Source organism: Dendropsophus ebraccatus, chromosome 3 (genome assembly GCF_027789765.1).
Source record: "Dendropsophus ebraccatus isolate aDenEbr1 chromosome 3, aDenEbr1.pat, whole genome shotgun sequence".
Classification (NCBI taxonomy): Eukaryota; Metazoa; Chordata; class Amphibia; order Anura; family Hylidae; genus Dendropsophus; species Dendropsophus ebraccatus.
The window spans coordinates 139,152,622-139,177,520 of NC_091456.1; the positions used below are offsets into that span (position 1 = coordinate 139,152,622).

The following is a 24,899-nucleotide window of genomic DNA, read 5'->3' on the forward strand; positions in this document are numbered from 1 at the left end:
CCGCGGAATTCCGTCAGCTGTCCGCCCGCACATCTGGGCGCCTTTCCGCCGGCCCCATAGACACCATTCTATGGGCTGGCGTATTCCGCTATACGCTGAAAGAAGTGTCATGTCACTTCTTTTAGCGGATCGCGGAATACGCCGGCCCATAGAATGGTGTCTATGGAGTCGGCGGAAAAGCGCGTGCCCGTGCGGGCGGACAGCTGACGGAATTCCGCGGACATTGTCCACGAGAATTCCGTAGTGTGAACCCGCCCATACTCTGCAGGAGTATTTTTAGCAAAAGCACTGATTTGGTGCAGTGTTCCCTGTAGAAATATTGCAGATTTTCTAGCCACAAATACAGATGAAAAATCCACAGCCTATCCACCACGTGCGAACATAAACTCTCATACAACAATGTGAAGGGTATTTCAGATTTGGAGCATAGACACCGGTCTTAAAGAGGAAATGTTAAATCACTAATAATTCAATTTAACAGACAGCTATATGGCTGTAAAACCTAGTGTAAATGTATACAGTGCAGTCTCCATAATACATAAAATGTCTTTTCAGCTAGTCTAAGAGAATTTTAGATTTGTGTAGCGTCTTCCTCAGAAAAACAGACATATTTCAAAACGCATAAACTTATTACAACATAAACACTGGGTTCACAAGCCTTAAAGATGAATAGAGACTGGCCTTATATAACCATTAAGGATCTCGGCATTATGAGTGTTGTATTTCGCCACTAAGCATCTAACTTATACAGAGTGCTTACACTTCTCGAGCTGTTAGACATATTTAGGGAAGAGAGAGAGAGAGAGAGAGAGAGAGAGAGAGAGAGAGAGAGAGAGAGAGAGAGAGAGAGAGAGAGAGAGAGAGAGAGAGAGAGGAGAGAGGAGAGAGATATTTTTTTTTCAGGGTCTTTCATTGTTGTTTACAAGATGTGTTGAGAGCATTCTACATGAAAGACAAGAAAGAGAGCAGCTGACCGGTATATAAACCAATCTGCGATGGTTGGACAATGCAGAAATTGGTACTGTAACAAAAGAACTCAGACCTGAACAAATATGGCTTCTAATACAGTCCAACCATGTAACAATGAGACCTTGTATCTATGCGACAGGGCATTTATTCAGGGATCACCGTTCATTACAGTTTCAGCCTGCACCTTTTCCACCACCGATGGCATCCATTTTCTCAAAGTGTCCATATCTGGTAAAGAGAGCACTGTTCTGCAGAGTTCATAAGCCACCGGGGAATAATAATACAGAGTTACCGCAAATCCTTTGATCTCTTTAGAGAACTGGAGTATTTTGGGTTTCTTGTTTCTCTGTACTTGGTGTCTGAACAATTCTAGGGTTAACCCACTTAAGTGCTTAGCTACAAGGCTGACTGGATCACTTCCGAGCATATTACTTCTAAGCTGCATGATCATCTTCTTCATGTTGGTTATCCTGGCCTTTTGCCTCAGGACTTGCTTTTGAAGAGAGTTCTTTTTCCTTCTCAGGTTTACAAGGATGGGGTCCACCTTTGGGGTACGGATGTTCTCCTTATTGCTTGACACTGCAGAATAGGAGTGCTCGACAGACATAGTTGCTTCTGGTGTGACTGGTGAAGCAATAGACTTTGGTTTCTGAGCCACCGGTTTGGAGGATGCGGTATTCTCTATCTTTTTAGCAGATTTCTTGACAGCAGGTTTTTTAATACGGACGCCATTTATAATAGATGGCACAGCATCTAGACGCAGGTATGGGTATAAGGCTCCAGGCCGCAGCATATAGTCTTCTTCTGTGAAGTGGTCACTACAGAGGCGACTGTATATTGATGGTTTCCACTTGTCACGACGGATCACTGCTAGCCATTTAGCAAGGTATTCTGGATTCTTCATTGGAAACCTGCAAGTGAATCAAAGAGAAATAAACGTGACCTGATAATAAATAATTTACTAAAGTCACAATTTCTTAAATAATAAAAAAAAAAAAAAAAAAAATACAAGCATTACTTTGTTATGCTGTCTATAGAAGCAGAGCTTAAGGGACTGTTACAACATCATATTTGATGGGGGCAACTCATGGTACCCTAACAGATATGGGCCAAGGCGATACAGAGGGCCCTGCAGCCTTTTCAGTTTACAAGGGCACAGCTACTGCAAATTGCTTAGTAAACAAAGCATGGAGGCTGGCCTATTCCACGGAGGAATAGAGAAAACGATCAGCCGATGATCGTGTCATCGGCTGATCGTTTATTTTGGGCCAACAATTTGAGAAGCAGCATACATTACTTAGCAGGGCTTCTCCTCCGCTCAGTCTTCCTCCCTGGGTCCCGCGGCGCAGCATCTGCTACGGTGCGGCCTGACTGAGTTGTCAGACCGCTCAGCCAATCACAGGCTGGAGTTGATGCTGCGCCGCGGGACCCGGGGAGGAAGACTGAGCTGAGGAGAAGCCCTGCTAGGTAATGTATGCTGCAAGGGCTGCAAGGACATCGGTAACAATGTTCCTGCAGCCCTCGCTAATGATTGTCGGGCCGTGGAATAGGCCCAGTAAACGAGCGCCGATCTAGCAGATCGGCGCTCGTATACATCGTTGATCGGGCCCCCATCAGCCCGTGGAATAGGACCCTAAGACATGGTATGTAGGACTCATTGTGTGCTATGTCAGCTGGAAGTGAAGGCATTTATACACCTCTTCACCTCATCCCCAACTGTCCTAGCAGGAGCTGTACATTTACGTTGGATTGGGTTTAAAACCAAACATGATACGTACAACATAAGAACACAAACAGATTAAAAGAGAAGTCCAGTGAAATTTTTTTATTGCCCGACAAAAGTTATACAAATCACCAATATACACTTCTTACAGGAAATGCACATAAAGAGCTTTTTCCCTGCACTTACTACTGCATCAAGGCTTCACTTCCTGGATAAAATGGTGATGTCACAACCCGACTCCCAGAGCTTTGCGGGCTGAAGCTGCTGGAGAGGATGATGGCAGAGAGACACAGAGGGCACTAGAGGGACACTGAGCATCCCCCTGCCATCATTTTCTCCAGCAGCCACAGCCCGCACAGCTCTGGGAGTCGGGTCGTGACATCACCACTTTATCCAGGAAGTAAAGCCTTGATGCAGTAGTAAGTGCAGGGAAAAAAAAGCACTTGATAAGCATTTCCTGTAATAAGTTTATATTGGTGATTTGTATAACTTTTGAGAGGCAATACAATACTGTAATATAATTTTTACCAGACTTCTCCTTTAAGTATTACCAACTGCTTGCTCACTGTGCTTGCTGACAAGTGGTTGAAAATAAGTGGAGTTTAAAAAAGGAGTTGTTGGTGATTCTGTGGGTTTGGAGTGACTGATATATTGTTGTTTTTGTGCAATTGTGTGGTGTGCATTGCTGCAGTGCATAGATAGCTAGTGCCATAGTTGCTTAGTTAAACAGGTCCAAACAGTTTTTTTTTCTCTGGTCTGCTCTGCACCTGGGGGTGGGGTTAATTGATCTCAGGTGCTTAAATCAAGGCTCAGCACTCACTGTGTGTGCTTGCTCACTGTGCTTGCTGACAAGTGGTTGAAAATAAGTGGAGTTTAAAAAAGGAGTTGTTGGTGATTCTGTGGGTTTGGAGTGACTGATATATTGTTGTTTTTGTGCAATTGTGTGGTGTGCATTGCTGCAGTGCATAGATAGCTAGTGCCATAGTTGCTTAGTTAAACAGGTCCAAACAGTTTTTTTTTCTCTGGTCTGCTCTGCACCTGGGGGTGGGGTTAATTGATCTCAGGTGCTTAAATCAAGGCTCAGCACTCACTGTGTGTGCTTGCTCACTGTGCTTGCTGACAAGTGGTTGAAAATAAGTGGAGTTTAAAAAAGGAGTTGTTGGTGATTCTGTGGGTTTGGAGTGACTGATATATTGTTGTTTTTGTGCAATTGTGTGGTGTGCATTGCTGCAGTGCATAGATAGCTAGTGCCATAGTTGCTTAGTTAAACAGGTCCAAACAGTTTTTTTTTCTCTGGTCTGCTCTGCACCTGGGGGTGGGGTTAATTGATCTCAGGTGCTTAAATCAAGGCTCAGCACTCACTGTGTGTGCTTGCTCACTGTGCTTGCTGACAAGTGGTTGAAAATAAGTGGAGTTTAAAAAAGGAGTTGTTGGTGATTCTGTGGGTTTGGAGTGACTGATATATTGTTGTTTTTGTGCAATTGTGTGGTGTGCATTGCTGCAGTGCATAGATAGCTAGTGCCATAGTTGCTTAGTTAAACAGGTCCAAACAGTTTTTTTTTCTCTGGTCTGCTCTGCACCTGGGGGTGGGGTTAATTGATCTCAGGTGCTTAAATCAAGGCTCAGCACTCACTGTGTGTGCTTGCTCACTGTGCTTGCTGACAAGTGGTTGAAAATAAGTGGAGTTTAAAAAAGGAGTTGTTGGTGATTCTGTGGGTTTGGAGTGACTGATATATTGTTGTTTTTGTGCAATTGTGTGGTGTGCATTGCTGCAGTGCATAGATAGCTAGTGCCATAGTTGCTTAGTTAAACAGGTCCAAACAGTTTTTTTTTCTCTGGTCTGCTCTGCACCTGGGGGTGGGGTTAATTGATCTCAGGTGCTTAAATCAAGGCTCAGCACTCACTGTGTGTGCTTGCTCACTGTGCTTGCTGACAAGTGGTTGAAAATAAGTGGAGTTTAAAAAAGGAGTTGTTGGTGATTCTGTGGGTTTGGAGTGACTGATATATTGTTGTTTTTGTGCAATTGTGTGGTGTGCATTGCTGCAGTGCATAGATAGCTAGTGCCATAGTTGCTTAGTTAAACAGGTCCAAACAGTTTTTTTTTCTCTGGTCTGCTCTGCACCTGGGGGTGGGGTTAATTGATCTCAGGTGCTTAAATCAAGGCTCAGCACTCACTGTGTGTGCTTGCTCACTGTGCTTGCTGACAAGTGGTTGAAAATAAGTGGAGTTTAAAAAAGGAGTTGTTGGTGATTCTGTGGGTTTGGAGTGACTGATATATTGTTGTTTTTGTGCAATTGTGTGGTGTGCATTGCTGCAGTGCATAGATAGCTAGTGCCATAGTTGCTTAGTTAAACAGGTCCAAACAGTTTTTTTTTCTCTGGTCTGCTCTGCACCTGGGGGTGGGGTTAATTGATCTCAGGTGCTTAAATCAAGGCTCAGCACTCACTGTGTGTGCTTGCTCACTGTGCTTGCTGACAAGTGGTTGAAAATAAGTGGAGTTTAAAAAAGGAGTTGTTGGTGATTCTGTGGGTTTGGAGTGACTGATATATTGTTGTTTTTGTGCAATTGTGTGGTGTGCATTGCTGCAGTGCATAGATAGCTAGTGCCAGAGTTGCTTAGTTAAACAGGTCCAAACAGTTTTTTTTTCTCTGGTCTGCTCTGCACCTGGGGGTGGGGTTAATTGATCTCAGGTGCTTAAATCAAGGCTCAGCACTCACTGTGTGTGCTTGCTCACTGTGCTTGCTGACAAGTGGTTGAAAATAAGTGGAGTTTAAAAAAGGAGTTGAAAGAAGGAGTTACAAGTTCTGGTAAGTGCTAAATCTCTTTCTTTTTCACTGTTTTTGTTGCACTGAGGATGATGGCTAGCGAGATGGAAGGATTCATTCAGTGCGCAGTCTGCCGCATGTACGCACAACTGGTGCAGGTGTTCCAGGGTGAGTACCGCTGTGACAGATGTGAGCATGTTGCCCATCTAGAAGCTCGAGTTAGAGATCTGGAGAAGCATATTGCAACACTGAGGGAACTTGGCCACCTTGAGAGGGAACTTCGGCTCACTGAGCAGGAAGTTAGTGGGTTAGAGATGGAGGGTGGTGATATAGATCAGGAGGCCCAAGTAAGTAGCTGGGTTAATGTAGTTAGAGGGACCAGTAAGGGATCCAAGAAAAGGAAGGCCACTTCTCCTACTATATGCCCAAGCAAAATTGCCAAGTTAGGTGATGATGCAAGGGCATCCGTGTCAGAAATGGCAGCTCTAGTGGAACCTGTTCTCTCTAACAGCCGGGGAAACAGTCCAACTAGTAGTGGGCGGGATGGTAATGTAGGTAGGCCTAGACAGCTAGTGGTTGTAGGGGATTCTATAATCAGGAAGACGGATAGAATAATTTGTCGCCAAGACCGCCTCAACCGAATGGTTTGCTGTCTCCCTGGTGCCAGGGTTCGGCATGTGGTGGAAAGGGTGGATAAATTACTTGGGGGGGCTGGGGATGACCCAGCTGTCGTGGTCCATGTGGGAACCAATGACAGGATACAAGGTAGGGAGAGGTCTATTAAAAATAATTTTAGAGAACTAGGTGCTAAGTTGAAGGGGAGGACCTCCAAGGTGGTATTCTCTGGAATACTGCCTGTGCCATGCGCATCGCAGGAAAGACAGCGGGAGCTTAGGGAGTTAAATGCATGGCTCAAGTCGTGGTGTAGAGAAGAAGGGTTTGGGTTTTTAGAGCACTGGGCTGACTTTTCATTGGGGTACAAACTGTTTTCCGCAGATAATTTGCACCTTAATGGAAGGGGGTCCGCTGTGCTGGGGGAGAGAATCCTAGAAGGGGTGGAGGGGTTTTTAAACTAGGGATGTGGAGGGAGGACAATGTAGTGTGTAATATAGTGGTGGATAGGTTAGAGAGGGGACAGAACAATGAGGAGGGAGGAGAAGGGTCCTGTGGGGGGAGGATAAAAACAGTGCATAGGGAGATCCATATGTTGCGGATGAACAGTGAGGATGATTGTGGCCACAGCACAGTAATAATTCCCATTTCTTATAATGAAGCGGTTAAACTCAATGGTAATATAAAGTGTATGGTAACTAATGCCAGAAGTCTAGCCAGCAAGATGGGGGAGCTGGAGGCCTTGGTTCTGGAGGAGTCCATTGATGTGGTTGGTGTGACTGAGACATGGCTGGACTCCTCACATGACTGGGCTGTCAATATTCAGGGATTTACGTTGTTCAGAAGGGACCGGGTGGGCAGAAGGGGAGGAGGAGTATGTCTGTATGTCAGAAATGATATTAAAGTGAGTGTAAAAGATGCAATAGTGGGCGATGACTGTGATGATGTGGAAGCACTGTGGGTAGAACTACAGAAGGAGGTAAAGAGTGAAAAAATTATTCTTGGTGTAATCTATAGACCCCCCAACATTACTGAGGAGGTAGATGGCCAGTTGAATAGACAAATAGAGCGGGCTGCCCGGGAGGGAACAGTAGTGATAATGGGGGACCTCAACTACCCAGATATAGATTGGGGTCACGGTTCAGCTAAAACCACAAAGGGGAGGGAATTTCTTAACCTCCTGCAGGATAATTTTCTGGGCCAGTTTGTGGAGGAGCCAACTAGAAGTGATGCCTTGTTGGATCTGGTTATTTCTAACAACGCTGAGCTGGTTGGGGATGTCACTGTCCATGAACACCTGGGTAATAGTGACCACAATATAGTGACTTTTAGCTTAAAGTGTAGAAAAGAAAAACATGTTGGGAGGGCAAAAACTCTTAATTTTAAAAGGGCCAATTTTCCTGGGTTAAGGGCAGAACTTCAGGGCATAGACTGGGGGCGGCTGCTGTCACATACGGATACAGCTAATAAGTGGGAAATCTTCAAATCCACATTAAATAACTGTACTGCCAAATATATTCCTATGGGTAACAAATATAAACGGTTAAAATCCAATCCCACATGGCTTACAACCGAGGTTAGAAGGGCTATAAATGAGAAAAAAGGGGCATTCAAAAAATATAAATCAGAGGGGTCAGCTGTAGCATTTAAACATTACAAAGAAGTCAACAAAACCTGTAAAAATGTAATAAAAGCAGCAAAAATTCACAATGAAAGGCAGGTAGCTATAGAAAGCAAAAGAAACCCCAAAAAATTCTTCAAATATATTAATGCAAAAAAACCAAGGTCAGAGCATGTAGGACCCCTAAATAATGGCGACGGGGAATTAATAACTGGGGATCAGGAGAAAGCTGAGTTACTTAATGGGTTCTTCAGTTCTGTATATACAAAAGAGGATGGAGCTGTGGTGGGTGGGGCCAGTACTGAGGTGGGTGGGGCCAGTGCTGCTAACACATGTAATGTACTGAACTGGTTTACTATAGATATGGTCCAAGATAAATTAAACAAACTCAATGTAACCAAAGCTCCAGGGCCTGATGGATTGCACCCCAGAGTTCTTAGGGAACTCAGTTCTGTAATTTCACTACCCTTGTATGAAATATTCCGTGATTCTTTGCTTACTGGTATTGTGCCGAGGGACTGGCGTAAGGCAAATGTAATGCCGATCTTCAAAAAGGGCTCTCGAACTTCCCCAGGTAACTATAGACCCGTAAGCTTAACATCCATTGTGGGGAAACTATTTGAGGGGCTTATAAGGGACTACATCCAGGAGTATGTAGTGGCTAATAGTATTATAAGTGATAACCAGCATGGTTTTACTAAGGACAGAAGCTGTCAAACCAACCTAATATGTTTCTATGAAGAGGTAAGTAGAAGCCTGGATGGCGGCGCGGCTGTGGATATAGTGTACCTGGATTTTGCAAAAGCGTTTGACACAGTTCCTCATGGACGTCTGATGGGTAAGTTAAAGTCTATTGGTTTGGAAAATTTAATGTGTAACTGGATTGAAAACTGGCTTAATAATCGTACCCAGAGAGTGGTGGTCAATGATTCCTACTCCGAATGGTCCCCAGTAATAAGTGGTGTACCCCAAGGGTCAGTACTGGGCCCTCTTCTGTTTAACTTGTTTATTAATGATATTGAGAATGGAATTAACAGCAATGTTTCTATCTTTGCAGATGACACCAAGCTTTGTAGTACAGTACAGTCTATGGAGGATGTGCAGATGTTACAGGATGACTTAGACACTCTGAGTGTTTGGGCGTCCACTTGGCAAATGAGGTTCAATGTGGATAAATGTAAAGTTATGCACCTGGGTACTAATAACCCGCATGCATCATATGTCCTGGGGGGAGTTACTCTGGGAGAGTCACTGATGGAGAAGGATCTGGGTGTACTTGTAGATAATAGACTACAGAACAGTACACAATGTCAGTCAGCTGCTTCTAAGGCCAGTAGGATATTGTCATGCATTAAAACAGGCATGGACTCTCGGGACAGGGATATAATATTACCGCTTTATAAAGCTTTGGTGCGGCCCCATCTGGAGTATGCCGTCCAGTTTTGGAACCCGATTCATAAAAAGGATGTTCTAGAGCTGGAGAGGGTACAAAGACGGGCAACTAAACTAATAAGGGGAATGGAGCATCTTAGTTATGAGGAGAGATTAAAAGAATTACATTTGTTTAGTCTGGAGAAGAGACGTTTAAGGGGAGATATGATTAACTTATTTAAATATATAAATGGCCCCTACAAGAGATATGGGGAAAAGATGTTCCAGGTAAAACCCCCTCAAAAGGACAAGAGGGCACTGCCTCCGCCTGGAGAAAAAAAGGTTCAATCTCCGGAGGCGACAAGCCTTCTTTACCATGAGAACTGTGAATCTGTGGAACAGTCTACCACAGGATCTGGTCACAGCAAAAACAGTAGAGGGCTTCAAAACAGGGCTAGACAAGTTCTTAGACCAAAATAATATAGATGCATATGTATAGAACATATCACCCCTCCCCCTTCCCTGTATCCATCCCCTCCTTGGTTGAACTTGATGGACATGTGTCTTTTTTCAACCGTATTAACTATGTAACTGCTTCATGCTGTGCGGAGATGAAATATAGGAATGGGGGAAGTTTCAGGCTTTGCCAAAACTACAATTCCCATCAAGTCTTGACAGCCCAAGCTTTGGCAGTCCAGGCATGATGGGAACTGTAGTTTTGCAACAGCTGGGGGCCCACAGGTTCCCCATTTGTGATGTAGCACTTTTATAGGTCCTGTAGTATGGGAAATATAATTACAGAACACGTATACTGCATCCTTAGGCTGGGTTCACACTACGTATATTTCAGTCAGTATTGTGGTCCTCATATTGCAACCAAAACCAGGAGTGGATTAAAAACAGAGAAAGGCTCTGTCCACACAATGTTGAAATTGAGTGGATGGCCGCCATATAACAGTAAATAACTGCCATTATTACAATACAACAGCCGTTGTTCTAAAATAACAGCAAATATTTGCCATTAAATGGCGGCCATCCACTCAATTTCAACATTGTATGAACAGAGCCTTTTTGTGTTTTCAATCCACTCCTGGTTTTGGTTGCAATATGAGGACCACAATACTGACTGAAATATACGTAGTGTGAACCCAGCCTTAATGTCTCAGTGTAGCAAATGCAGTAAACAATTGCCAGATAAAAAGGCATAAACTTGGTCCTGTACTATAATAGTATGAGAATATACAACCATTAGAGCAGCTGCACAATGTCCAAAGAAACTGTAGCTTATGGGGAGGATTTTGTGTCCAATAAAAGTGTCCCAGTTCAAATCAAAGTCTGAATAAGCAGAATTTAACCCTTAGAGGACCGGGCCAATTTCAATTTTTGCATTTTTGTTTTTTCCTCCTTGTGCTTAAAAGGCCATAGCACTTGCATTTTTTCACCTAGAAACCCACATGAGCCCTTATTTTTTTGCGCCACTAATTGTACTTTGCAATGACAGGCTGAATTCTTTCATAAAGTAGACAGAAAAAAATTCAATGTCTGGTGAAATTGAAAAAACAAACAAAACGCATTTCTTTTATTTGGAGGGTATTTTTTTACGCCATTCGCCCTGGGGTAAAGCTGACTTGTTACATATGTTTCTCAAGTCGTTACGATTACAACAATATGTAACATGTATAACTTTTATTTTATGTGATGGCTTGTAAAAAATTCAAACCATTGTTAGCAAATATATGTTCCTTAAAATCGCTCTATTCTCAGGCTTCTAGCGCTTTTATCCTTTGGTCTATGGGGCTGTGTCAGGTGTCATTTTCTGCGCCATGATGGGTTCTTTCTGTCGGTACCTTGATTGCTCATATGCGACTTTTTGATCGCTTTTTATTAAATTTTTCTGGATGCGACCAAAATAGCGCAATTGTGCACTTTGCATTTTTTTTTGCGCTTGCAACGTTTACCGTGTGAGATCAGGAATGTGGTTAATTAATAGTTCGGGCGATTACGCACGCGGCGATACCAAACATGTTTGTTTATTTTTAACTTGGGAAAAGGGGGGTGATTCACACTTTTAATAGGGGAGGGGGCTTTTTATTAATAATACTTTTTTTTTTTTTTACACTCATACTAGAAGCCCCCCATGGGGCGAGCTCTGCCACTAGACACCAGGGAACGGCTGCATCAGGTAATCGGATGCAGCTGTCATCTTTGACAGCTGCATCTGATTATCTAATTAGCGGGCACAACAATCGGACTGTGCGCGCTAATAGCCGCGGTCCCAGGCTACACGCGGCCCCGCTCTGAGCACCTGGGGACGGCCCTGGACGTACAGGTACGTCCAGGGTTGCCTAAGGGTTAAAGAGGTTGTCCAACATTTTTTTCTTATAAGAATTGGGAATAATTTGTAATCTGTCCCTTTCCCTGAGTGGTTTTCTCTAACCTTTTTTCTCCTCTGTGTCCCTGGGCCTCCTCCTCTGTTGCTGCTTTTTGGACTTGTGTTTGTTTACATAAAGAACTTCCAGGTCACAGGGGTCAGCAGTGACACCACAGCTCTGCACATCTATAGCTCCACCCCCTCCTCTCTGAATCTAGCTCCACCCCCGAGCAGGAAATGTCTGTATTACTACAAGTGCCTTTTGAGCAGCATGGTGGCTCAGTGTCTGACAATTATGTCTTATGTGATCAAATCAACTAGTTTTCACTCTTTTATCTGTTGTAGGACTACAAACCTCAGCACACATGTACATGTTAGGAGTTGTAGTCCTGGATTACATATACACTACAGTAGCCATCCTACAGGTGGGCGGGGTCTCAATGAGGCAGCATTCTGTTACCTCAGCAAGAAACGGATAGAATGGTGACTGCCAGGAGGTGAAGTATCATCTCCCCCCTCCATATTACAGACAGCAGCAGCCTCTCTCCTCTCCATATTACAGACAGCAGCAGCACTGCCCTAACACTGTACATCTTTCCAGTACAATAGTAACAATATAGGGGAAGATTTAGCAAAGCCTGTGCAGGGGAGCAGTCACACATAGCAACCAATCAGATTGCTTCTTTTATTTTTGAAAAGGCCTTGAAAATGAAACCTAGAATCTGACTGGCTGCTATGGGCAACTGCTTCCCTGTTCCTCTGCACAAGTTTTGATAAGTCACCCCCATAGTTCCTTTATTTACTGTTTATAGCTCCAACCTCTGCTGCAATGCTGTACAGAGATTGTACTCTGTCATGCTCTCCTTACTGCTGCAGTTTCTTCTGGGCTCAGATGTTAGTTAGATGTTAGGGATGGGGCTAAAGAAATGTGGATGCATAACCCCACCCACCTGATGACTCACTGTTCCCTCACTGGCAGGAACAGGAAACAGAAAGGGAACGTGACATCACAGGAAGTAAAGAAAACACAGGCAGGGTGGACTGAGCCTGAGAATACAGTAAGTGCTCTAAATAAAAAATAGAAGTGTATGTACAATATGCAACACCCACAGAGGTCAATGCAATGCTAGTTTATTAAAATATCCTGGACAACCCCTTTAAGGTTTGTTCACACCGGACCGATACACTGCCGATTTACCACAGTGGAAATTCTGTACGGCATGGACAGCACGGATTTCACAAGCTTTACATAGGTGCTTTTATGTTGTAGCCTGAAATTAAAGATTGTTTTCTTGCTAACATGCTGCGTTGGATCTACAAAGTAAAGGTACCTATTAGGGCTGGGCGATATAAACGATATGCCAAAATATCGTCATCAATTCGGTTGACGATATGGATTTTTGGCATATCGTCATATCGCGATATACCACGGAGCGGTAGTGAATAAGCTTCTCACTTACCGCTCCGTGGTACCGCACTGCAGGGCCTTCCGTTCACGCATTGTCAGCGCGCTAGCGCGCTGATGCGTGTGACGTCAGGTCTCCCAGTGCATGCTGGGAAGAAGACGCGGCCCTTCTCGCCTCACGGACTCCATCAGCCAGCCCTGCAGGAAAGGTAAGTAGCAGAGGGGTCGGGGGCGGGCGGCAGATGGCTTGGCATGGGGCTGATGATGGCCCTGGCTGGGGGGACATGATGGCTGGCACATGAAATGCCTGGAAAAGAGTGAGGGGTGAGATGGCTGGCACCGGGGGGGGGCGGGGGTTGGGGGTGCTGATGACTGGCAACGGGGGGCTGATGACTGGCGACGGGGGGCTGATGACTGGCACAAGGGGGGCTGATGACTGGCACAAGGGGGGCTGATGACTGGCACAAGGGGGGCTGATGGCACAGGGTGGGCTGATGACTGGCAAGGGGGGGTGATAACTGGCACAAAGGGGGCTGAAGGCATAGGGGAGGGCTGATGACTGGCAAGGGGGGGGGTGATAACTGGCACAAGGGAGGGGGGGCTGATGACTGGCACAGGGGAGGGCTGATGACTGGCACAGGATGGGCTGATGGCACAGGGGAAGGCTGATGACTGGCAAGGGGGGTGATAACTGGCACAAAGGGGCCAGCATAGGGGAGGGCTGATGACTGGCAAGGGGGGCTGATAACTGGCACAAAGGGGCCAGTCATCAGCCCTCCCCTGTGCCAGTCATCAGCCCCCCCTCCCTTGTGCCAGTTATCACCCCCCTTGCCAGTCATCAGCCCTCCCCTATGCCTTCAGCCCCCTTTGTGCCAGTTATCACCCCCCCTTCAGCCTGAAGGCATAGGAGAGGGCTGATGACTGGTAAGGGGGGGTGATAACTGGCACAAGGGAGGGGGGGCTGATAACTGGCACAGGGGAGGGCTGATGACTGGCAAGGGGGGTGATAACTGGCACAAGGGAGGGGGGGCTGATGACTGGCACAGGGGAGGGCTGATGACTGGCACAGGATGGGCTGATGATGGCACAGGGGAAGGCTGATGACTGGCAAGGGGTGTGATAACTTGCACAAAGGGGCCAGCATAGAGGAGGGCTGATGACTGGCAAGGGGGGCTGATAACTGGCACAGAAAGATTTACAGATCTCACAGATTTTGGAAGCCAAAGCCAGGAATGGATTTGAAAAGAGGATAGAATAGATCCCAGTCTTGTCTTTATAACATGTTCCCTGTTTATAGTCTGTTCCTGGTTTTGGCTTCAAAGATCTGGCAGATAAATCTGTCTGTGTAACCGCACCATTAGTCTTAAGGTTTTTCTTATAAGAGTAGTACTCGGATTAATACTCAATTGCTAAAATAATCATTTCCTGCAGCCGCAGATCTCATCAAGCTGTGTGCCTGTTTTGGTCAACTCGCAAGCATGGAGGAGGAGCTTACAAGTGTGGAGGAGGAGGAGGTGCTCATAAGGAAGACCGGTGCGACGTCTGTCATATGGACCTGGTTTGGGTTTAAGGAGTCAGATGTTGAGCAGAAAAATATAATCTGCAAACTATGCCGGGCAAGAATAATAGCGAAGATGGGGAATACAACTAATTTGTTTTATCATCTCAAAACGAAGCACGTTTTGGAATATGAAGATAGCCAAAAACTGCGCCCTCCACAAACGCCCAGTCAGTCAAGTGGAAACCAAAAAGGTGGCCCTGCGCCTACACAGCAGATTAATATTTTAAAAGCATTTTCTAAAGGCATTCCATATGACAAAAGAAATCGGCGGTGGATTGAGATTACAAATGCCATTACCCTGTTCCTGTGTAAGGACATGGTGCCGTTTCTTACAGTGGAGAAAAGCGGCTTTCAGAACATGATTAAGACACTCGATCCACGTTATGAGGTACCTGGCCGCAAACACTTTACCCAAACTGAAATGCCCAAACTGTATGACAAAGTCCGCGAGCAAGTAAAGAAAGAACTTCAGAGTATAAAACACTATGCAACCACTACGGACTTGTGGTCCAGTCGCACAATGGAGCCTTACATTAGTCTTACAGTCCACTTCATCAATGACGAGTGGAAGTTGTGCAGCAGATGCCTACAGACAGCTTATTTCCCCGAGGATCACACTGGTGAACTCATATCTCAAGGATTAAAGGAAGCACTCGAGTCATGGGGACTTAAAGAAGAGTTACAAGTCTGCATAACCACCGACAATGGCGCAAATATCGTGAAAGCTGTGGAAATGAATGGCTGGACAAGACTGCAGTGCTTCGGCCACAGGCTCCACCTCGCCATCGGTAGGTAAACGTTTCTTTTAGTCCGAGTCGAGACTAGTTCAACATTATGCGGGGGTATTGTGCTAATAATATTTTCTAATTTTGTCCTTAGAGAGAAGTGTGAAAGATGCCCGTGTTGAACAAGCAATTGGCAAATGCAAGAAAATAGTGAGTGCCTTTTCTTACACTTGGAAAAGGAAGAGAGAAATGGCTAATGCCCAGGCTGAGCTAAACCTGCCTCCTCACCGCCTCATCACTGAAACACCAACAAGATGGGGGTCTCGACAACAGATGATTCAGAGGCTGCTTGAACAAGAGAAGGCCATATCACAGGTCCTAAAAGCAGACAGGAAAACCAGGCACCTGGTACCAAATTGGCAGGACATTGATGTGTTGGAATCTATAAACAAGACCCTCAATCCCCTGTTGGAGTTCACAGATGCTCTGTCTGGAGAAGAGTATGTGAGTGTGTCTTATGTCAAACCTGTGCTCCACCTTCTAAACAACACAGTTCTTCTTCTAGCTGATGATGACATTGACAGTGACACAGACCTGACGAAGAACATGAAGAGAGTCATCCTCAAGTATTTAAATGAGAAGTACTCAGACCCTGCAACTAATGACCTCCTGGATATGGCCTCCTTTGTCGACCCACGCTTCAGATCATCATATATAGCAGATGACCGAAGAGAGTTCATCTTCACAAAAGCAGCAGCAGAAATTCAGGCACTACAAGAGACGCAAGCTGTGTCTGCCACAGAGTCACCACCATCACACACAAGCACAGGAGCTGATGGAGAAGCCCAGAGAGAAGCCAAGAGGAGTAAACGAAGTCTGGGCAGCTTTTTTAAAAATGCTTCTGCTCAGCCTGGCCCAGCTGCCTTTACTGAGAGAGAAGCAATTGAAATTGAGCTTAAGAGTTACCTGCAGGCACTGGATGTAGAAGGCGAAGCTGACCCACTGATGTGGTGGAGGCTGCACCAGGCTAATTTTCCCAGGGTGGCAAACCTAGCCAAGAAATACCTTTGCATACCTGCCACGAGTGCCCCCTCAGAAAGGGCATTCAGCACCAGTGGCAACATAGTAACATGCCACCGATCTGCACTGAAGCCCGAGACTGTGGACAAACTTGTGTTCCTGGCAAAAAACCTTGTCTGATGTGCCAGAAGTTTAATCACGGCACACAACATTAATGTTGTTCTTGTTCAGTCATGTTAGTTTGCATTACATATTGCAAATTTGTTGTATATTTACAGGGAACCTGTCATCAGCTTTAGGCTGACCTAGAGGGCACTGAGAGCAGCATAAAGTAGTGACAGATATTGTGATTTCTGCGGTGTGTCAAATGATGAGCTAAAAGTAAGTGGCTGCTGAGAAGAGAACCAGCCTCTTAATCATTGCAGCTCAGGCCTAGAAAGAGTCAGATCTCCCTGAGAAGAGTCATGACATGGTTATTCCTAATCTCCTGCTCTCCCTGCCCATCTGATGATGATTGGCAGTTCTCTCCTAGAGAAAAACGGAACTAGGCAGAAGACGGTCAATCAACAGCAGTTGGGCGGGGAGAGCAGGAATTTATTAATACCCATGGGCCATGACTCTTCTCAGGTAGTCATGACTTTTCCAGGCGCAGGCTGTAATGATTGTGATATCGGTTCATCTTGGCAACCACTTACTTTTAACTTTTAAATGACAGACCTCTGAAATGAACTCACCTGTCTCTACTTTATGCTGCCATTAGTAGGGACAGCACAACACAAAATTGATGACAGGTTCCATTTAATGGCAAAGAAACCTGTTGAACGAACTTGAAGGGTTTTTGGTTCAAATATGTGCATACTTTGCAAGTGTGAAATTTGTTCTATATTTAAAGGGAAACTTTTATCAACTTTATGCTGACGAGTTCACTGAGGGCACCACCAGCATAAAGTAGTGACAGATATTGTGATTTCTGCGGTGTGTCAATGATGAGCTAAAAGTAAGTGGTTGCTGAGAACCAGCCTCTTAATCATTGCAGCTCAGGCCGAGAGAGTCAGATCTCCCTGAGAAGAGTCATGGTTATTCCTAATCTCCTGCTCTCCCTGCCCATCTGCTGATGATTGGCAGTTCTCTTCTCTCCTAGAGAAAAAGGGAACTAGGCAGAAGACGGTCAATCAACAGCAGGTGGGCGGGGAGAGCAGGAATTTATAAATACCCTTGACTCTTCTCAGGTGGTCATGACTCTTTTTCAGGCCTAGTCTGCAATGATTGTGATGTTGGTTCTTGGCAACCACTTACTTTTAACTTTTAAATGACAGACCTCTGAAAACAACTCACCTGTCTCTACTTTATTCTGCCGTTAGTAGGGGCAGCACAAAGTTGATGACAGGTTCCCTTCCCTATTATGGAAAAGAAACCTGTTGAACTTGAAGGGTTTTATGTTTAAATATATTGCACAACAATAAGGCTATGTTCACTCTACGTATATTTGAGGCTGTATATTTGTGGCTGTATATAGCAACCAAAACAAGGAGTGGATTGAAAACACAGAAAGGCTCTGTTCACATAATGTTGTAATTAAGTGGATGGATGTTATTTAATGCCAAATATTTGCTGTTATTTTAAAACAACGGCTGTTATATTGAAATAATGGCCGTTATTTACCATTATATGGCGGCCATCCACTCAATTACACCATTATGTGAACAGAGCCTTTCTGTGTTTTCAATCCACTCCTGATTTTGGTTGCTATGAGGACCTGACATGAGGACCAAATACAGCCTGAAATATACATAGTGTGTGAACCCAGCCTTAAGCTGCACATAATTATGTTATCAGGAGTCAGGACAACAGGACGAAATTTTATGTTTATTTTTTACATTTAATTTGCACTTTATTTTAAACAATTTTGTGTTTTACTAACACTTAATCTTTGCATTGTTTGGAAAAAGATCTGTTATACAATACACATCTTAAAAAAATGTTAAAGTGTTGTAATTTGTATACACACAAAAAAAATTGATATATCGTGATATATCGTTATATCGTGCATGCATCAAATTATATCGTGATATAAATTTTAGGCCATATCGCCCACCCCTAGTACCTATGTAAAGCTTGTGAAATAGGCTCCTGAAAACAGACAGATCAGATTAATGCATATCCATGCAGTGAGTTTCCTTAAGGGTCTGTTCACATGTACAAACTCGCTGCGTATTTATCGCTGTGAGTTTCTCGCACATAAATTCACAGCAATACTGATTGCTATCAAGTCAATGTATGTGTATTCTCGCTGTGTTTGGTGCGATTTTTACATGCGAGTTTTGATTTTCACAGGCAAGTTCAACACCACAAAAAACGCAGCTACTTTCATACGAGTTTGATGCGAGTTTTAAGCATTGAGTCTGTACGTGTGAACAGACCCTTAGGGTACAAACACACACACCGTATACGCAGAAGATATGCAGCAGATCTGCAGCAGATTTGATGGTGCAGATTTGATGCTGTGTTCAGTTATTTAGATCTAATCTGCTGCATATTTCTGCTGCGATACGGTGTGTGGGTTTGTACCCTGGAGCATATATTCATATAAGTAAAGCTATTTTACCAGTTACCTGAAAAAATGTTTACCGCATCCCTTTGACAAACGGTTTTTACAGCCATAGGCAGCACAGACCGTCATGCTGTCGTCAAGCTCCAACAGTCGGACTCTGAAAACAGTATCTGTATTTCCTGTGGGGAAAAGAAAAGCAAATACAGTGTATTGACAGATGTACCCTGGGTAATCCCTGTGCACACAGCAGATCAAAAACTTTCATTAATTAAATTACTTAATTAATAGAACACTGGACAGGAATATTATGGAAAAAAACTTACTGACGAAACAGTTTATAATCCAATAACTTCCAGCCCATCGGCTTATAAAGAGTGCTTAGAGTCTGGGAGTCATGTGCGGATGGATTTTCAACTATTTACAATATTCCAGGATATTTTTAACGGAATTCCTAACAAGAGCCAGGTTATTAGCTTTTCAGACTTGCAACCGAGGCTCTACGGACTCTTTTTTTTGCATATTTAATTTTTTTGGGGCATCAGTGGAGACTCTCGATTTAGAACTTCATTGGAATTTTTTCACAGATCTCCTTGAGTTCAGTGAATGCTGTGTTTTGTAGGTTAGGTCAAGGCCAGAAACTGCTATTTGTTTTTTGTTTTTTTTCTTTAATGAATTACTTTTTTATTTTGTGATTTTGGGGGAATACAGTCCCCTGACTCACTGAATTGCTGATATGGGGTCTCATTCTGCAGCAGCATGATCTCCAGATCACTTTAAAAGACAACTCCCACGAAATAATTTTTTGGCTTATTTAACACACACTACAAAGTTATATAACTGGCCCCTTCCCCCACTTTCGGACCCCCGACCATCCCCCCCCCCCCCCCCCCCCCCAAATTAAAGGGGTAGTGCGGCGGTAAACAATTATTCACAGAATAACACACATTACAAAGTTATACAACTTTGTAATGTATGTTATGTCTGTGAATGGACCCCTTCCCCGTGTCCCACCACCCCCACCCGTGTATCCGGAAGTGTGGTGCGCTATACATACCTGTCACGTGCCGTCTCGTCTCCGATCTTCAGTCAGCGATGTCGTCTTCGGACGGCCGGGCCGAATCCCTCCGTCCGTCCTGAGTGCCGGCCGCCCTCTTCAGCGTCATCAGATGCTCAGCCGCGATTGGCTTAGCACAGTTTGGCTCAGCCAATGACGCGGCAGAGGGCGGCCGGCACTCAGGACGGACGGAGGGATTCGGCCGAAGACGACATCGCTGACTGAAGATCGGAGACGAGTCGGCACGTGACAGGTATGTATAGCGCACCACACTTCTGGGTACACGGGTGGGGGTGGTGGGACACGGGGAAGGGGGCCATTCACAGACATAACATACATTACAAAGTTGTATAATTTTGTAATGTGTGTTATTCTGTGAATAATTGTTTACCGCCGCACTACCCCTTTAAAGAATGTATACATTACCTATTACGGTCGTCACGGTCCTCTTCTCCCGGGCGGCATCTGGTGACGACGACGTCAGAGCCGGGGGGCGGTCCGGGTCTTCTTCCTCCTCGGCGTCTTCATTGAAAGTGAATGGGAGAGAAAAGGTTGCTGGTGCACATGCGCACCAGCAGCCTTTTCATTGGCTGGAGCGCATCACATGGCTTCCAGCTTGCTCAGCCCTGATTGGTTGAGCTTGCTGGAAGCCATGTGATGCGCTCCAGCCAATGAAAAGGCTGCCGGTGCGCAAGCGCACTGGAAGCCTTTTCTTTCCCATGGACCTGGAAGTAAGAGACATCGCTGGACGGCGGTGACAGGCGGCAGGTGAATGGGGTGGCGATCGTCACCGGAGGGATGTTGAGTATGGTGTCTGTTTTTTCTTGGGGGGGGGGGGGGGCCCGCCGGAGTTGTCCTTTAAGGGTACAAACACACACACCATATACGCAGCAGATTTGCAGCAGATTTGATGGTGTAGATGTGATGCTGTGTTCAGTTATTTAGATCTAATCTGCTGCGTATCTGCTGCATATCGCAGCAGAAAATACGCTGCGTATACGGTGTGTGTGTTTGTACCCTAAGGGTATATGCACACGGAGTAAATCTGTCAGAAAACTTAGTGCGGAATCCAATGCTTGTCCCTGCGCTTCCCTCTCCGCCGGCTCCATAATATGCTCGGGCAGATTCTGCTGTCTGCCCAAAGAATTGTCATGTCAATTCTTTGGGCAGAGAACAGCATCCGCTCGAGCACATAATAGAGCCGGCGGAGAGGGAAGCGGGAGCGCAAGGACGAGCGGCAGATTCCGCATGGAGTTTTCTGACAGATTTACGCTGTTCAGAAACATCCCTACAGAGCCAACTTCAATTGGTTGGAATGCTTAACCCCTAGATGACCCAGGACGTAGAGTTACGTCATGGAAGTCTGTCACCAACTCTACGTCCTGGGTGTTTCTCCCGCTATGAAGCGCGCTCCGCTCCTTCATAGGAGGTGGGGGCCGGCTGCAGTGAGCAGCCAGGACCTCACCGGTAATGACACGCTGCAGCGATCGCGCTGCCGCGTGTCATTAACCCCTTAAACGCCGTGATCGCTGCGCAACCGCGGCGTTTAAGTGTAAGTGACAGGGGGAGTCCCCTGTCACTTACCGATCGGGACCCCCGCAGTGTGACTGCGGGGGTCCCGATCGTTGAAACGGACCGCCGGAGGTCTCTCACCTTCCTCCATGCAGTCCGATCGGCGATCTGCTACACTGAGCCTGCACAGGCAGGCTCAATGAGCAGATCGCCGATAACACTGATCAATGCTATGCCTATGGCATAGCAATCATCAGTGTAGAAATCAAACTAGTGTATGTAAAAGTCCCCCAAAGGGACTTCAAATGTGTAAAAAAAAAAAGTTAAAACACCAATACACTACCCCAAAGCCCCTCCCCCAATTAAAGTTGAAATCACCCCCCTATCCCATTATATAAATAAAACATATAAATATAAATAAATAGATAAACATATAATATACCGTAGCGTGCGTAATTGTCCGATCTATTAAAATATAATAAGCGTCATTGCGAGTGGTGAACGGCATACACGAAAAGAGGGAAAAAAGTGCGCAAATTACCGATTTTATGTTACATTATATATTAAAAAAAATCAATAAAAAGTGATCAAAACGTCCGATCTTCACAAATAAGGTATTAATAAAAACTAGAGATAATGGCGGAAAAAATGACACCTCATACAGCCCCGTAGGTGAAAAAATAAAACCGTTATAAGCGTCACAATAGGCCCATTTTATTAATATTTAATTGCCAAAAAAAAGGATTTAATAAAAAATATATATATATAACATTAGAGAATCTGTGTAACCTGCATATGGTTGTGTTCGGGCTGACCTATAGAATAATAGTATCACGTCGCTGTTACCATATAGTGTATTACGTAGACACAGGAACCCCCCAAACGTTACCATATTGCATTCTTTTTTACGATTTCACCTATTTATATCTTCATAAATAATATATTTGGAATTCCATCATACATGTTATGGTAAAATGAATGACGCCATTACAAAGTACAACTATTCCTGTAAAAAACAAGCACTTACATGGCTTGTAGATAGAAAACAGAGTGCTAGAGCTCCTAGAAGGGGAGGAGGGAAAAACGAAAACACTAAGATCAAAATTTGCGCGGTCCACTGGGTCATTTTGGGCCTGGTCCTCAAAGGGTTAAAGTGACTGTACCACCAGGCCCAGGCAGAAGCACTGGAGGCGGGCCGACCCACCCTTAGTGGGAGGAAACCCCCGCCCCTCTATGATAGGGTTCAATTGATTCTAATGGAGTCATGCCATGAAGGGGCTGGGGTTTCTTCCCACTAAGGGTGGGTCGGCCCGCCTCCAGTGCTTCAGCCTGGGCCTGGTGGTACAGTCACTTTAAATTGTTCACACACTCATACAGCTCTATCAATGGGAGTTATGACCCTTAAAAGACAAGAAGAAAAATACAAAAGCAAGCATTGGCTGCTTTCTTAAAGGGTTAAATCTGCAAAATTGACACCTTTAATGCGATAGTCTAGGCAAACTTGAAAAAAACACAAAAAAAAGGGGAAGGTAGGGGGTAGTGGGAACATAACAATCAAGTTATAATTACACATCCTGGTCCAACCACAGGAAACAGTCACGGCTCATGCTTACCCCACTGGTCTCCTGTATCTTCCACTCCTGTGGAGGTGGGACACCTCTGCAGTCTATGATTAAATCAGGTAGACAGCACAGGACTAGGAGATACAGGGAACCAGCAGGTGACCGTGAGCCATGGGGATGCAGGACAGACAACTACTATGTTCCCACCACCCCCGCCCTGCCTGATTTTTTTAAAAGTTAGCCAGGAATAACCCCTTTAAAGTGACTGTACCACCAGGCCTAGGCTGAAGCACTGGAGGCGGGCCGACCCACCCTTAGTGGGAGGAAACACCAGCCCCTCCATGACGTGACTCCATTACACTCAATGGAACCCTATCATAGAGGGGCTAGGGTTTCCTCCCACTAAGGGTGGGTCGGCCCGCCTCCAGTGCTTCAGCCTGGGCCTGGTGGTAGTCACTTTAACCCCTTAACGACGCATGACCGGTATACCCGTCATGTGGCCGTTAAGGGGAAGCCGAAAGGGCTCCCGGCATGAGCCCTCTCTGCAGCCTGCGGTCCCCGGTTGCTATGTGCAGCAAGGGACCGTGGGTATTAGCCGTCGCTTACAGCTGCATTTGAATAGTGACTGTGCCCCTGTCCCTGGGGTCTAGTGGGGGATCTCCCCTCCGTCATTTGATCGCGGAAGGGAGATCCGTTCAAATGAGCAGGTCGGGGCTCAGCATCGGAATGACGCTGATCCCGACTCGGCAATCTATGTAGATGGTCTGCTGCAGACCATTATAATAGAGCACCGATCTGATGGATCGGTACTCTATTATATACACAGCATTGATCTCAATGGGAGATCAGTGCTGTGTATAGAGAAGTCCCCCAGGGGGCTTCATATTACTGTATGTAAAAAAATAATAAGGTGTTTTTATTAATAAATAACCCCCTCCCCCTGTTCCCATTTTATAAATAAAAATAAATTAACAAACATGTTTGGTATCGCCGCATGCGTAATCGCCAGAACTATTAATTAATCACATTCCTGATCTCGCACGTTAAACAGCGCAAGCGTCAAAAAATTCTAAAGTGCAAAATTGCGCATTTTTGGTCGCATCAAATCCTGAAAAATTGTAATAAAAAACAATCAAAAAGTTGCATATGCGCAATCAAGGTACCGATAGAAAGAACACATCATGGCGCAAAAAATGACACAGCCGCATAGACCAAAGGATAAAAGCGCTATAAGCCTGGGAATGGAGCGATTTTAAGGAACGTCTAATTTCTGTAAAAGGTTTTAATTTTTTTACAAGCCATCAATTAATATAAAAGTTATACATGTTACATATCGTTTTAATCGTACCGACTTGTGGAACGTATATAACATGTCCTGACTAGGCATGTATACAAGCTGTTGGTTGTCCACTACAAATGACAGCGATCACAGATACACAGGGGGAGATTTATCACACTTTGTGCAAATATCCAACAGTGCAGCAGTTGATAACGGCAACCAATCAGCGACCAGCTTTCATTTTTGAAAGGCCTTTAAAAAAAAAGAGAGAAGTTATCTGATTGGTTCCTATAAGCAACTGTTCCTGTAAACGAGATTTGCTAAATCTTCCCAACTGCCCCCATACACGGAGATCTAGTAACTTCCTATGTACACAGGTATCACTATAATGTCTCCCCCATCTCTGCGCTACTGCCCCATATACATCCACCACGTCCTGCGCACACAGCAGGCACGGCAGCAGCCCTCTCATAGGGTCTCATAGACTTCATGCCTCTTACGTGAGATACAAGCGCTGCTCAAAACTTACTGAGAAAAAGAGTATAACTGCCGAGCGTTGTGTCTTCTACAAAATGGCGGCAGCACTCCCAAGACCCTGCAAAAGAATGTAGAGGATAGATTGTAGTTGCCTGGGGAAGGAGTAAAGGACCTTTGATGACGTCATGTCCATGTGACTAGTCTCATGTGTGGGAGGAGCTATCTTCCCTCTGCTCGGCTCTCTATGAGGCAGCTAGCTTTAGCCATAACTGCAGCAGTATAGGACCTTTGATGACGTCATCCCCATGTGACCAGTCTCAG

At 45.0% G+C, this 24,899-nt stretch overlaps 2 protein-coding genes across 4 annotated transcripts; one reads left to right on the forward strand and one right to left on the reverse strand.

Annotated features, from left to right (window-relative positions):
• Positions 1 to 803: 803 nt before the first annotated feature.
• Positions 804 to 24,852, reverse strand: LOC138787355 (THAP domain-containing protein 1-like). Of its 3 annotated transcripts, none has more exons than XM_069964626.1 (3): positions 24,631 to 24,851; positions 18,756 to 18,873; positions 804 to 1,880 (listed from the first exon to the last, which is right to left on the reverse strand). In XM_069964626.1, the coding sequence occupies exons 2-3, from the start codon at positions 18,821 to 18,823 to the stop codon at positions 1,118 to 1,120; spliced, it is 831 nt and encodes a 276-aa protein (XP_069820727.1). In that variant the 5' UTR covers positions 18,824 to 18,873; positions 24,631 to 24,851; the 3' UTR covers positions 804 to 1,117. The 3 variants fall into 3 exon arrangements, with proteins under 3 accessions (XP_069820727.1, XP_069820728.1, XP_069820730.1); XM_069964627.1 differs by lacking the exon at positions 24,631 to 24,851 and adding an exon at positions 24,171 to 24,333; XM_069964629.1 differs by lacking the exon at positions 18,756 to 18,873 and having other exon boundaries at positions 24,631 to 24,852.
• Positions 13,917 to 16,323, forward strand: LOC138787555 (E3 SUMO-protein ligase ZBED1-like). The gene is made up of 2 exons (XM_069964903.1): positions 13,917 to 15,186; positions 15,278 to 16,323. Exons 1-2 carry the CDS (start codon positions 14,316 to 14,318, stop codon positions 16,321 to 16,323), a joined length of 1,917 nt encoding a protein of 638 aa, XP_069821004.1. The 5' UTR covers positions 13,917 to 14,315.
• Positions 24,853 to 24,899: the final 47 nt, after the last annotated feature.

Coding starts and splice junctions, on each gene's coding strand:
- LOC138787355 (XM_069964626.1), bottom strand. CDS start 18,823: ATGACGGTCTGTGCTGCCTATGGCTGTAAAAACCGTTTGTCAAAGGGA. Junction 1,881..18,755: donor TGCGGTAAACATTTTTTCAG/GTAACTGGTAAA, acceptor ATTCACTTGCAG/GTTTCCAATGAAGAATCCAG.
- LOC138787555 (XM_069964903.1), top strand. CDS start 14,316: ATGGAGGAGGAGCTTACAAGTGTGGAGGAGGAGGAGGTGCTCATAAGG. Junction 15,187..15,277: donor CAGGCTCCACCTCGCCATCG/GTAGGTAAACGT, acceptor TTTTGTCCTTAG/AGAGAAGTGTGAAAGATGCC.